The sequence below is a fragment of the Zeugodacus cucurbitae genome, chromosome 6, assembly GCF_028554725.1.
Source record: "Zeugodacus cucurbitae isolate PBARC_wt_2022May chromosome 6, idZeuCucr1.2, whole genome shotgun sequence".
In the NCBI taxonomy this organism is placed as follows: domain Eukaryota; kingdom Metazoa; phylum Arthropoda; class Insecta; order Diptera; family Tephritidae; genus Zeugodacus; species Zeugodacus cucurbitae.
The window spans coordinates 30,940,751-30,954,400 of record NC_071671.1 but is presented as its reverse complement, the minus strand read 5'-3'; the positions used below and the strand labels follow the sequence as shown (position 1 = coordinate 30,954,400).

At 38.1% G+C, this 13,650-nt stretch overlaps 1 protein-coding gene across 1 annotated transcript; it reads left to right on the top strand.

Annotated features, from left to right (window-relative positions):
* The first annotated feature begins 240 nt into the window (after window positions 1–240).
* LOC128922444 (uncharacterized) lies at window positions 241–962 on the top strand. The gene is made up of 2 exons (XM_054232883.1): window positions 241–837; window positions 933–962. The coding sequence occupies exons 1-2, from the start codon at window positions 241–243 to the stop codon at window positions 960–962; spliced, it is 627 nt and encodes a 208-aa protein (XP_054088858.1).
* Window positions 963–13,650: the final 12,688 nt, after the last annotated feature.

The window sequence follows — 13,650 nt, the reverse complement described above, 5'->3', positions numbered from 1 at the left end:
TTACCACAATTGGTGACCCCGACGTGATGACTTTAGTAGTCACCTTGGACTAACAGTGGAACAACAGTAAGCAGCCCGTTACCGACAACCGGCCACACCACTAAAGGTGAACGTAACCTAAAGTCACATCACCCAACCAACATTTCGCAGCGTTTTTCATCAACCATCGGAATTTTGTAACTATCGTTCGCATATTTTCTTTATTTAACAATAAAACGTTTGTATTGGAAGCGAATCAATATGCCTTCCGACGATGACACACCACGTCTGCCGAAAGCATCAATATTCATGGGAAACAAACCCGCAGCAACAATTCGTGTTCCAAATTTCAACCAAGACAGACCAGGTCTCTGGTTCGCGCAGTTGGAATCACAGTTCCGGAATCATAACGTCACACACGAGGTGGACAAATTCCATCATACGATTCCACTGATTGACACGCGCATAGCAGCTGACCCTGAAGACATCATTCTCAATCCACCAGCCGACAAGCCATATCAACGATTGAAAGCCGCACTAATCGCGTGCTATTCGAAATCCAGAGAAGCAAAACTCCTTCAACTACTGGATGGTGAGTATCTTGGCGACAAAACGCCATCTCAACACCTTCGACACCTTCGAAGTTTAGTGCCAGACATAAATGAGGAGATATTACGTGTAAGGTGGCTCTCACACCTGCCCGACCAAATGCGCACGTGTTTGGTTACGCAACACACGGCCGAGCTACAGGACTTAAGTGAAGCCGCAGATCGTCTACATGAGATACTCAAACCTTCTCAAGGGACTCACATGGCTGCAACATCACTTGCAAACAACCACGGCTCCGATTCTACAGATGTGGGACAACAACTCGCTCACATTACAAAAAGTCTTCAGAAGCTTCTATACAACCATCAAACTACTGGGCGAAAACGCTTTCGCTCACAAAACAGCAACAGAAGAAGATCAATTCCTCCTGCTAATTCAACCAACAACACGTGTTGGTACCACAAAACGTTTGGCAACCTCGCTCAAAAATGCACACCAGGTTGCAAACAAGCGGGAAACGCATCGGAGAGACGTTAGCGGCGGAAAGCGCCTCTCTACCACCATCGTACCGCCTCTTCATCACGGACCGCCAGTCTCGCACACAATTTCTAGTGGACACAGGCTCCGAAGTCTCAGTCTTCCCACACAAACAACAACCAAATTCGAAGATGGCGACCGGCTACCAACTCATCGCAGTTAACGGAACACCCGTTAATACATTCGGTGTCGCAACAATCGTTCTCAACATCGGCCTTCGCAGATCGTTAACATGGCGCTTCATACTGGCAGATGTCTCGAACCCGATCATTGGCGCCGATTTACTTTCGCACTACGGTCTACTCGTCGATCTCAAAAATCAACAACTCATCGACGAAACCACTCGACTGTGCACCTCAGGTACAACCAGAAGCGTGAATGTACAGTCGATCAAATTTCAACAGCCGGATCAATCATCAAGATTTTGGCAACTGCTAGCCGAATTTCCTAAAATCACTCGTCCCGATGGTGCACCAACACAAGTTACACATACAACGCAACATCACATCAAAACAACACCTGGTACTCCAATCAGCAGTCGAGCTCGGCGATTAGCTCCCGATCGACTTAAAATCGCAAAATCAGAGTTCCAGAAGATGATCAAGCTGGGCATAGCGAGACCATCAGACAGCCCTTGGTCATCCCCACTGCACCTCGCGCCAAAGAAGTGTGGCGAATGGCGCCCATGTGGCGATTACCGTCGCCTCAATGAACGTACTATACCTGATCGATATCCAGTTCGATGCCTAGAAGATTTCACCGCAAATTTACACGGTACATCATGTTATTCAACAATCGACTTGATTCGTGCTTTCAACCAGATCCCAGTAGCCAACAAAGACGTTCATAAAACGGCTATAATCACACCGTTTGGTTTATTCGAGTTTCCATTTATGACATTTGGACTCCGAAACGCAGCTCAGACCTTTCAACGGTTCATCGACGAGGTAACTCGAGATTTACCGTTCGTCTTCGCATACATTGACGATCTACTAATCGCATCTGCAAATGAAACCGAGCATCAAACAACATTTACGCGTCGTATTTCAGCGCCGTCAACACTACGGTTTAGTCATCAATACAACAAAAACAAAGCTAGGTCTCAAAGAAGTCGAATTCCTCGGGCATACCATTTGCCCATGGTATAAAACCACTTGAGGAACGAATCAAAGTCATTGCGGACTACCCTCGTCCTTCAACAATCACCAAGCTACGCAACTTCATTGGTACAATGAACTTCTATCGAAAATTCATCAATCACGCAGCAAGTTTATTAGCCCCACTTAATAAGCTACTCGAAGGACCTAAAATCTGTGGAAAAACTCCGATTCACTGGACCACAGAACTCGAAGACGCATTTTCGAATTGTAAGAAAGCACTAGCTAATGCAACGCTTTTGGCACACCCGGATAACAACGCCGAGTGGGCCATCTTCTCAGACGCATCTGAAAGCGGAATAGGTGCCGCTCTACAGCAACGGATTGACGAACACTGGCAACCACTCGCCTTCTTTAGTCGCAAACTCGCAACATCCGTTCAAAAACGATCAACATACGATCGTGAACTCAACGCAGTCTACGAAGCAGTACAATATTTCAGGCACATTTTTGAGGGACGACACATCGTAATCTACACAGATCACAAGCCCTTAATACATGCATTCAAACAGAAGCCTGAACGCGCATCACCATGGCAATTTCGACGACTCGATTTCATTGGTCAGTTTACCACCGACATACGGCACATATCCGGATCAAACAACATCGTTGCGGACGCCTTATCTCGAGTCGACGCCATTCACACAGCAATCAGATCAGAAGAACTTGCAACTGCACAAACCAACGATGCAGAACTTCAACAACTACTCCACAGTTCTAACACTCCACTTGAGCTACGCAAAATTAAGAGTAATACCACGGACACTACTGTATACTGCGACATATCCACAGGTACAGCTCGTCCATTTGTTCCACAACCACTAAGACGACGAATTTTCAACACTCTACACTCAGTTTCACATCCAGGCCGTCGAGCTACTAGACGTCTCATTACGCAAAGATACGTTTGGCCATCAATGAACAAGGATTGCATCACTTGGACCAAAGAATGTATTCAATGTCAACGAAACAAAATTTCTCGACATACATTCTCACCTATAGCAAATTTTCAACCACCTTCACGTCGATTCGAACATATTCACATAGATTTGGTGACACTTCCTCTATCAAAAGGACACACCAAATGTCTAACAATCATCGACAGATTTACACGTTATCCAGCAGCCTCACCTCTCATTGACGGCACAGTCGACCGAGTAGCACACGCACTCATGCAAACTTGGATATCCTACTTTGGAATCCCACTTCGCATAACCACCGATCTTGGAGGACAATTCGAGTCAGACCTTTTCAGGAAACTCGCTGATCTCCTTGGCTTCAAACATCAACGCACAACGAGTTATCATCCACAATCAAACGGACTTATCGAACGTTTTCATCGACAGTTAAAATCATCTCTTCTCTGCCACAACGAAAGTTGGTACGATGCACTCCCAGCAGTTCTCCTTGGACTACGTGCAGCATTTAAAGAAGACGTTCAAGCCACTCCAGCAGAAATCGTTTTTGGTGAGTCAATTCGACTCCCAGGTGAATTTTTAACACCATCAACTCATACCATCGAAGCACCTGAACTCGTTAAAACGTTACGAAAAGCATTTCAAAATCTTTCACCTACTCCTGCTTCTCGTCATACTCGAGAGAAAATATTCATTTCGAAGGATCTCGGAAACTCAACACACGTCTTCATTCGTAACGATAAAGTCAAACAATCATTTTCATCACCATATGACGGACCATTTCCAGTCATGGAGCGATTTGAGAAATACTACAAAGTACTACTTTATGGAAAACCAACACACATTTCCATAGATCGGCTAAAACCAGCATTCATTTGTAGTGACGACATCGAACATCTAAATCTCAATCCGTCTGGAAATATCAACAACATCAATCCTAATCCTTCTACTACAACACAAAGACATCGAAAAAGAGTACGCTTCAAAACTCCTACATAAAACAAAAAATCACTAGTATGATTTTCTTTTTTTCCAGCAGGGGAGATATGTGGCGATACCCACATTTAACATTTCATATAATTTATATAAAGCGATCACTTACAGGTTAATATTAAGATCATTTATATTAGCACAACTAAAGGTTAAGTTATCCTACATTTCACTTCACCTTGTTATCCTACATTCTACTTTACCTTATTATCCTAAGAGTTACACTATTGCTATCTCTCTTACGCATAGTAATTAAGCAATTACATTAATCTATTATACTAAGCAAACATGTTAAGAGCATCATCACCTGATGCTCGATCACCGTTACCTTTACTATAAGTTAACTAACGCTAAGCTATTCAACAATCAGTTGGATTTTGGTTACCACGTCGCCCAGACGTGTAATAATAAAGAACCATTTACCACATATATAACCCTATATCTAACTCGTTTAGTTTTGGGACTTACAAACAACCGTTATGTGAACAAAATTATAATACTCTCTTAGCAACTTTTGTTGCGAGAGTATAAAAATTTGGTAAAAACTCGATCGAACATGTATTTAACCCCTTGTTGTCTGACGGTACTCTCCAGTACCACTTCGAATTTTTCTGTTTTAAACAGAATCGCTGAACTTCTTGCTGCAAGCAGACCAACGATACTTTAAAGTACAAAATAAAGCACACATATAACAGTACTTTTTGTAATATTCGTGAATTTTTCGCTCTCTATGCTCATTTCAAGTTAGTGTTTTCCATAGTGCGGTCGTAAAAAAAAGTGTTGTATTATTTTACTTATATATTGCAAAATTATTAAAATTTCTCCAGGAAATAAAGAGAAACTTGAAGTTTTGTTAATTTGGCATTTATTATTGAAGACGCAAAGGAGTATAACTTTTTTGTTTACCAGTGATATTTGATTTTCTGAAAGAGACTTGTAAGTACCGTCGGGCTCTGTTGGCCCTTGTTTTTTACACACAGCACTGATTTCCTTATATACAGGTTTATACAGATAATATAATATAAAGGCTGGAGTTCACGGCAGATTTTTGACAGAAAATCAAATTGCTTCCATTGTGGAAGATACAGAGGTGATGACTTTACCGAACGATGAAGATCAGTTTTTGATTGAAGTTCTAAATCAAATTCAGGAAGAAGAAAATGAAGAGACAAATATTGTGCCAGAAAATTTCCGAAGCACAGTTTTTGAAGAACCGTTGCGAAAATGGAAAAAAGTTGAGAAACCCACCGTGGTTTCACAATTTGACTCAGTAGAGGGACCAGTAATTGGTTTTTTTGAGGATATGGAAACGCCAACACAATTTTTCGTATCTTATATGGGTACAAAAAAATAAAACTTTGAATCTTCAAAAATGTGAACTATTGGCATTTATCGGCATAAACTTTTGTATGGGCTACCATCAGCTGCCAAGTTATCGTCATTATTGGAGTATCAGTGAAGATCTGGCAGTCCCCGTAGTATCAAAAGCCATGTACCGAAACAGATTTGATTTGATTTTACGTTTTTTGCATGTAAATGATAATTCTAAAATTCCGAAAAACAATATCGGCTATTCAAAATTCGCCCTATGATTGAAGCTCTAAATCAACGTTTTCAGCAGGTATACCATGGAACGAAGGAGCTATCAGTTGCCGAATACATGATTTTTTTCAAGGGTAGGGTCAGTTGCACAAGGCTAAATGACTCAAAAGGATGTTGGTGCCAACAAACGCAGGTTGAGTCTTGCACCAACACACGCTATCAAAAAACTTCGTGGTAAAAGTGTGTCAGTACCGAAAGATGTCCGATTAGGTAATTTGGGGATAAATTGGCCAGCATTTGGTGAAAGTCGAGGAAGATATGAAATGTGCAGTTAAAAAAAAATTCAGTCAAAGCCGCATTCGAAATGTCAACACTGCGGAATATTTTTGTGCTGCAATGAAAAACAGAACTGTTTCTCCGAGTATCATGGCATTAATGTATGAAAAATATGAGCTCTTCAAGGCCAACGGTACTTTTAAGTACCATATCCTTTTTTTATACTAAGATGTCCTTTACATTTTTTTGTGGTTTTTATTGCTATAATATATGACTACGAATGGAAATATATGAAAATGTATTAGATAATTGTCTTTATTCTTGGTTTGGTCAACAAGGGGTTAAAGAGTGTTACGACACACTCGTACCGAATTTAAGCAAGTGTGATTGAACAGACTCGAACATACCAGAAGCTGGTATATACATTAATCTATGTATGGTGTTCGAGTGCTAATTCGAGAGTGTTGGTCACAATCAACTCGTGTACGACACACCCGAAATTATATTGCAGTAGTTTTCCGAAATAACGAACCCATTAATTGCCAGGCCTGTTCGTTACATCGAATTTTTCGTTAATTCGAGTACTCACTTAGAGGTATGTTTTTCAATAAAAATTAGATAAATATTCGTAAATTTCAGTTTAATAAAAAGTTTTATTAATTATTTGTTAAAAAATGAGAAAGGATAACAAAACAATTCAAATCAGCTAAATTCTTCCAAAATGGATAAATTCTGCCACTGTATATAAAAAAACTCGAGTTCCCTGCGTGAACTCGAACACAATTTTCACTTCGGGTTCCAAACTCGATCGAACATGTATTTGAAGAATTCGTACCGAATTTGTGATTGAACAAACCATAAAAAACTCATAGTAATTCTACACTGATATGTGCCGTCAATTTATTACTAATACGAGTGTATACTAACAATTTGATTTTACTCACTTGCTCATTGGTCAGGATGAAAATAAACTTCAATGAGTTCGGTACACTGATCGGCACGAGTGGAATTTGGACATCGTAGCTGAGTACAAAGTAAAGATACCCAGTGAGAACTTTGTCACATAACATTTTTCATTATTTCATTGAACATGCATTTTCGTGCATCTTTATTAATTTTCAATTAAATTTACTATTAATAGAAATATATTAAAATCTAAAAGCATTAACTTTACTGTCTTTAAATAACTTAAAACATTAAATGTAATACGACATAACTCATATGATTGCAACTAGTGAAACAAATCAAAATTGTATTAACAAGCAATATTTTTCTAATTTTAAAAGATAAATACAAATGGGGTACTCACAACGTGTCTTAAAGCATCGTAAAATCATAAAATCATAAGTTTTTATGCTAGTGTAAAAAATTTGTTGTTGGATTGCATACTAAAATAAGTTTACGCAAATACAACTCTGAACGCTATGTATTCGGTTCGTCATAACTGATCAGCTGATTTCTGTTTACATCAGTTTGCTTTTGTGTTGTGGTTACATTTGTGTTTAAATTTAAATTTCTTTTATCGAGGGTTTTCGGAATAATGGAGCAATATAATGTTATACAGGTAATATAAAAATGCATAATAAATACAATTTAACTAATTAAATGCGCTTTTAGACAAAAGCAAAGCGGGTGCGTTCCAACCCAACCAGAAAGTGGCTATTTGATGAAGAAAAGGCGTTGATTGAATTTTTGACACAAAACAGGGATTTTGAGGTAAACCTATTAATTAAAATACAACTTAGAAGTAATCTATTATAATTTTAATTATAGAAGCCAACGTCTCAAATGTATTATAGACGATGTTCAAAGGAGAGCAACATTGCGGTGGACTGGAAGCTGACACGCTCGAAGGTTCGTTATATGCGTACAACACATAACAAAGCAAAAGCATGGGAAGGCACGACGGGTGCAGGGAGTATGGAAGGCGAAACTATGAAGGGTAAGATTTTGTTTTGCAAATAAAATAAAATTTTCACGGTTTCTGCGTGCGTATAGAAGTGAAGCAAATAGTATTGAGGACAATTGCGAATTTGTGTAAATGGTTCAAACCATAAAATGAAGCGGAACGACTAGTAAATCGTTCGTGGTACTTAGAATAACTAGACATTTTTATTTCAGCCACTTTACTTTTTATGAAATGGAAGAAATTTTCGGCAGTAGAGTGGTTGAGTCAGCAGTAGTAAACAATAGTTTGGAGAACAACGAAAACTATTCTGAAGTAGACCTCAACTAGTCAGCATCTTCTGCGGTTGTATGCGAGGGCGAATGCATAGAAAACACAATTCGTAAAGGAATATAATCCAGAACTGCGGCATCAGATATTCTGCAATTTCAGTCTGAAATGATACAGCTGAAAAAACAGAAAATGGAGCAAGAAATGAGTTTTAAGGAGAAAGAGTTGGAATTAAGAGAAAGGGAATTGAGGATTAAAGAAAAAGAAGTGGAGTTAAGGGAAAAGCAAGAATTATTACTAAAAGACAAAGAAATGGAGATGAAAGTAAAATAATTGGAAAGTAATGAAAAGTTAAAAATAATGGAAATACAAATGAAAGAAAGATTGACAATGGAAGAATTGAAACACAAATACAAATAAGTGGAAGAATTGGAAGAAGTGGTGCAAGAGAATTTTAAATTACCTGAAATGAATTAATGTACCTGAAGTTTATTTTTAATAATTGCTTTTTATGTTAATTGAATTGAAGAATTATATGAATACTTACATATACTAATTAATAGTAAATATACGTTTAAATAATGATGTACTTCAAGTTAATCTATGATTTTGAATGAAGTCAAGAAGGCTGGATCTTGTGTTACTTCCTGGTGGTAAGCTATATAGAGGTGGGTTAATTTCCACGCTTTCTTCGTTTTCAGTTTGGAAATTGATTAGGAAGTTATGGAGAATGCAGCATACCATGATCCACTTATTGCATTATTTTTTATTTTGCTCATTTATCATTCTAAACTTCAATTATTTCAAGCACAATTCGCACACGATATTTTGAAAAGTATTTATTGAAACTTTCTCTTTATTCCGTAGTGTACATAGTCCGTACTATTTTGCCTGAACGGTGTCAATAAAAATTCGTTGAGTGGATAGGTGCTATCTCCAGCAATCCACTGAGAGTCAGATAAAAAACGTTGAGAATGTTTTGCAAGGAGGCTATTCAAGAAGATTTTGGCTTCGTGAACACTTCCAGGGTATCCTATTGTGACTTGTCTTATTCGTAGCCTATAGTCACAAACAGCTTGCATTTTAATAGAATATTGGCGTTTTCGTGAATAAAAAAGTTCATGTTTTTTGGTTGGCGCTTCAGCCAACTTTAATTCGGATCCATCAATATATCCTATACAACTTGGCATCTCTTTCCGCGTTGCAGTAACAATTTCCAACCGTTAATTTTCATTTGGCCAAAACAGAAACTTCTCTTTTAATGTCAATATTGCTTTAAATACCCGCTTAGTTATAATTTGAATTGTGCCACCATCACCCACGCCAAACAATGAAGCAACCTTTCGTATAGATAATCCATCCACGGAAGATCCCAACCTAAATAGCACTATTTTTTAATTGTAAATCTAATGGAAATTGCGCTCCACTAGAATTTGTGTTAAATACACTATCGTCCTTTATATAATTTAGTATGCGGCGAAATTCGTCCGGGCGAACACGAATCATTTCGAGTTTCGTCATCAAAGTTCCTAAGTACATTATGTCGTCATTGGGATGACTTTGGTATTCCGAGATGAACACTTCGACGAGTGTTTAATAAACAAAGTAAACTCAATGAAAAATGTTCAAACATTTCGTCCGCATCTTCGTCGTCGCCTGGAAACTAATTTTTACGTAAATAAATTGCAAAGTGAGACTTGCTTATAATGGTAAAACTCACTTGAGTCAAGTATCATCAGGTTTAATGCTTGATTCTTGCACAGTGCATCTATTATTTTAAAATTTTCACCTCATTCATTGTATTTTGTCTTAATTTTTGTTTATGACTTATAACTTTATGACACGTTGTGAGTACCCCAAATATAAGAGCCGGCTATTTCCAATCTCTCCTAGTCGTCGGGCTTCTGCGTTTATATGATCTTGCAACCTCGCTGAATATTTCATTGTCGTTTCGTGAATAACTTCCCGGACAATTTTTATATGAAGATCACGGTGCAGATCTGAATTACGTATATACCACGGGGCATTTACAAATTTGCGTAGCACTTTATTTTGGAACCGTTGTACCGCTTGATAGTGTATGATGGTTTTTTTTATATCCACTAATATAATTTTTTGTGTTACTCAACCAATCAATCAGTTAAACAGATATATTGCAGTTCTCTGATGTGTATCACCGGTACTCTGAATTTTGTTCGAAAGCTAACGGTTTTCCATACTTGCGCATCAGATTACCCGGCAGTTACAAGTTCTAGAAATTGCTTTCAAGTTGCAATACCATCACAAATTTTCTCCGACCACACTCTCACCAGAGATAAAGAGATGTACAACTCTCATCTCACTGGAATTGAGAGCGCAATATCGAACGTTAAAACCACCTAAACTTTGACAGTTTGACAGATGAGGAGGTTTTGATGTTTCGCAATAAAAAAGAGGGGCAGCCAGATTGAAATGTCACTTATAAGAACTTAAAACAATAAATATAAATGGAAAAGCGAAATTTTAAGGTATTTGAAGAAATGTTTTGTGATTTTAATTTTCCATGAAAAAAAAAAATTAATTACCAGTTGAGTGAATTAATACCACTTGATTTACCACTGAAAGTTTGAAAACCGGTTGTTTTAATATCCCATAATATCGCTAACCGAGATTTAAATAGTTATTATTTATATCAATTGTTAAGTATACAATAATTGTTAGCAGAAATAAATGCTGGGTATTTTAATTTGTCTGATCTGGTAATAAAAATGTTATAAAAACGAAAATTTTGAGGCGCTATCACTCTGGATTAAATTGGACATCCCTTTATGCTTTAAATCAAGTTGATGATCAAGAAATAATCAGTTGAGCATAGAGTTCTCCAATTTTCAAATTACAAGTTTCAAAATTTTAAAAATAATGATGCATAAAGTTGAAATACGTAATTTACGGTGGTACCTGTCTCATCATCCTGATATATATAATACTATCTGTCAAACGAAATCACAGTTTTCGCTTAACACTACTTGAGAACTTCCATTCCAGTCATTATATTCGATGCCTGCTCTAGTTTAGTGGATATAATGGGAAGACTTATTTTGTCATCCCCAAATTGTCAGTTAATATTTCTTTACATTTTTAAAGGAATGGAGAAACAACAAAAGTACAAAAACAGAAATTCGTGGGGTGAGAGGGAGGAATTGAAGTGTGGCAAAATAAGGTGTGTGCTCTACGTGGGCCAAGAAAAAATGGCAGTGGAGTTGCAGCAACAAAGTGTGTCAATCACAGCGACCGAAATTATTTAATTTGTAGAGTCCGAGGGTGTCGCATAATTTACTAAATGAACGAAAGCTTTCTTTAAAAAACACAGATCCATTTCGTTGGCAATCGTGTCCCCAAAAATTATTCTTACGTTGATATTTAAAAGAAAACTTTTGCATCAGTAGAAACCTATACAAACTTGTGTTCAACATGATTTAATCGGCGTCCCAAATACCTTTATTATACCTAATAGGATTTAACGTTATTTGTTGAAGAATCATCGGTGCGCAAGATATTTATCTAGTTTTTCAAAATCAATTCCTTCATTATTAAAATTTTCTTGTCGTGATTCTATAAAACACGATCATTAATAATAAATATAAGTAAATATTAAAAATTCTAAAACATACAATTCTCGTTGCTCAAAATTTTAAGAAACATAAATTTGTGAACTGTCAATCTAAACGCATTGAAAACACATGATGTCGGTCAAAACGACTTTGGTTCCGCAATCCACAGATTGTGTATTCAAGATGTTTTCAATGTCGGTCCGAACGTAGTATAAGTCTTTACATAGTATCTCGATTAGTTTTAGGTGTTACAAACAATCGTTAGTTATGTGCAGCATATACGCCCGTATATTATATGAGGAAGAACAAAAACAAATTAATAGATATTGTGAAAATTGACGTCATACGTTACCCACAGGAGATTGTGAACAGTTGAAGTGAACTCAAGTGCAATTTTCGGTGCCGTGGAAAAGTCTAAATAACATTGTTAAACTGAATGCGTAACCGAATACATTTGATCCTAATGACTATCGAACAACAACAAAATTCTTGTCAAACGAAAATATACCTTGGTTTAGCTACGAGAGCAAACACAAAAGGCCAATAAAGGTAATGATAAAAAATTTACACCACTCATGTGATACTCAATCCATCTTGAACGACCTTAAAGATCAAGGCTTTAATGTGTTAAATGCAATTAACACACTTAAGTGGAAGACTAAAGAACCGCTAGATATGTTTTTAGTAGTATTCGATGCTACCGAGGACATTAAGAAAGTTTATCAGAACAAAAGCATTCTTAATACCGTTATCAAGGTTGAGCCTATCAAAGCCTCTAAATTAATCCCTCATTGCAAAAACTGTCAACCTTTTAGACCTACAAAAAACTTCTGCGGTAAGCCATCGAGATGTGTGAAATGTGGAGGCAAACATCTTTCAACTGAATGCACCAAAGCCGATAAAGGCCCTGCCAAAAGTTGCAATTACGGCGATTCTCATCCTGCAAGCTACCGTGGTTGTATCGTTGCAAAGAACTGCAAAAAATTAGAGACAAAAAGAATGATAATACAGTTGAGGAGAATGTCAATGCTCAGACGAAAAACCCCGTTGCGGACAAAGGAAGGAATGAAGTAAGACCCCTCCCATCAACTTCTAAACTTACATTTGCACAATAAGCAAGGTCAGACAAATACTGTTCAAAAAAGTAGTCCGTTATCCCAAACGAGCAAGAAAACTTATTTAAGTCCATAAATGAGCGGCTCAGCGCCCTTGAATGTATGTATGTGATTGGCGTTGCAACCGTTTAGCCGGTTATAGCCGAATCGACGATAGTGCGCCACCTCACTCTCTCCTTCGCAGTTCGGCGCCAGTTGGAGATCCCAAGTGTAACTAGGTCGCTCTCCACCTGGTCCATCCAACGGAGTGGAGGCCTTCCCCTTCCTCGGCTTCCTCCGGCGGGTACTGCATCGAACACTTTCAGGGCTGGAGTGTTTTCGTCCATTCGGACAACATGACCTAGCCAGCGTAGCCGCTGTCTTTTTATTCGCTGAACTATGTCAATGTCGTCGTATAACTCGTACAGCTCATCGTTCCATCGTCTGCGGTATTCGCTGTTGCCAATGTTCTGAGGACCATAAATCTTGCGCAAAATTTTCCTCTCGAAAACTCCTAGTGTCGTCTCATCTAATGTTGACATCGCCCAAGCTTCTGCACCGTAAAGCAGGACGGGAATGATAATCGACTTGAAGAGCTTGATTTTGGTTCGTCGATAGAGGACTTTACTGTTCAATTGCCTACTCAGTTCAAAGTAGCACCTGTTGGCAAGAGTTATTTCGAGGCTGACATTGTTCGTGTTCTTGATGCTGGTGCCCAGGTATACGAAATTATCTACGACCTCGAAGTTAACACTGTCAACAGTGACGTGGGAGCCAATACGCGAATGCGCCGACTGTTTGCTTGATGACAGGAGATATTTCGTCTTGTCCTCATTCACCTCC

What these genes read in the sequence shown, in the direction of transcription:
- LOC128922444 (XM_054232883.1), top strand. Translation starts at nt 241, where the DNA reads ATGCCTTCCGACGATGACACACCACGTCTGCCGAAAGCATCAATATTC. An exon ending in ACGGCTCCGATTCTACAGAT is followed by an intron (nt 838 to 932) that starts GTGGGACAACAA and finishes CTCACAAAACAG; the next exon opens with CAACAGAAGAAGATCAATTC.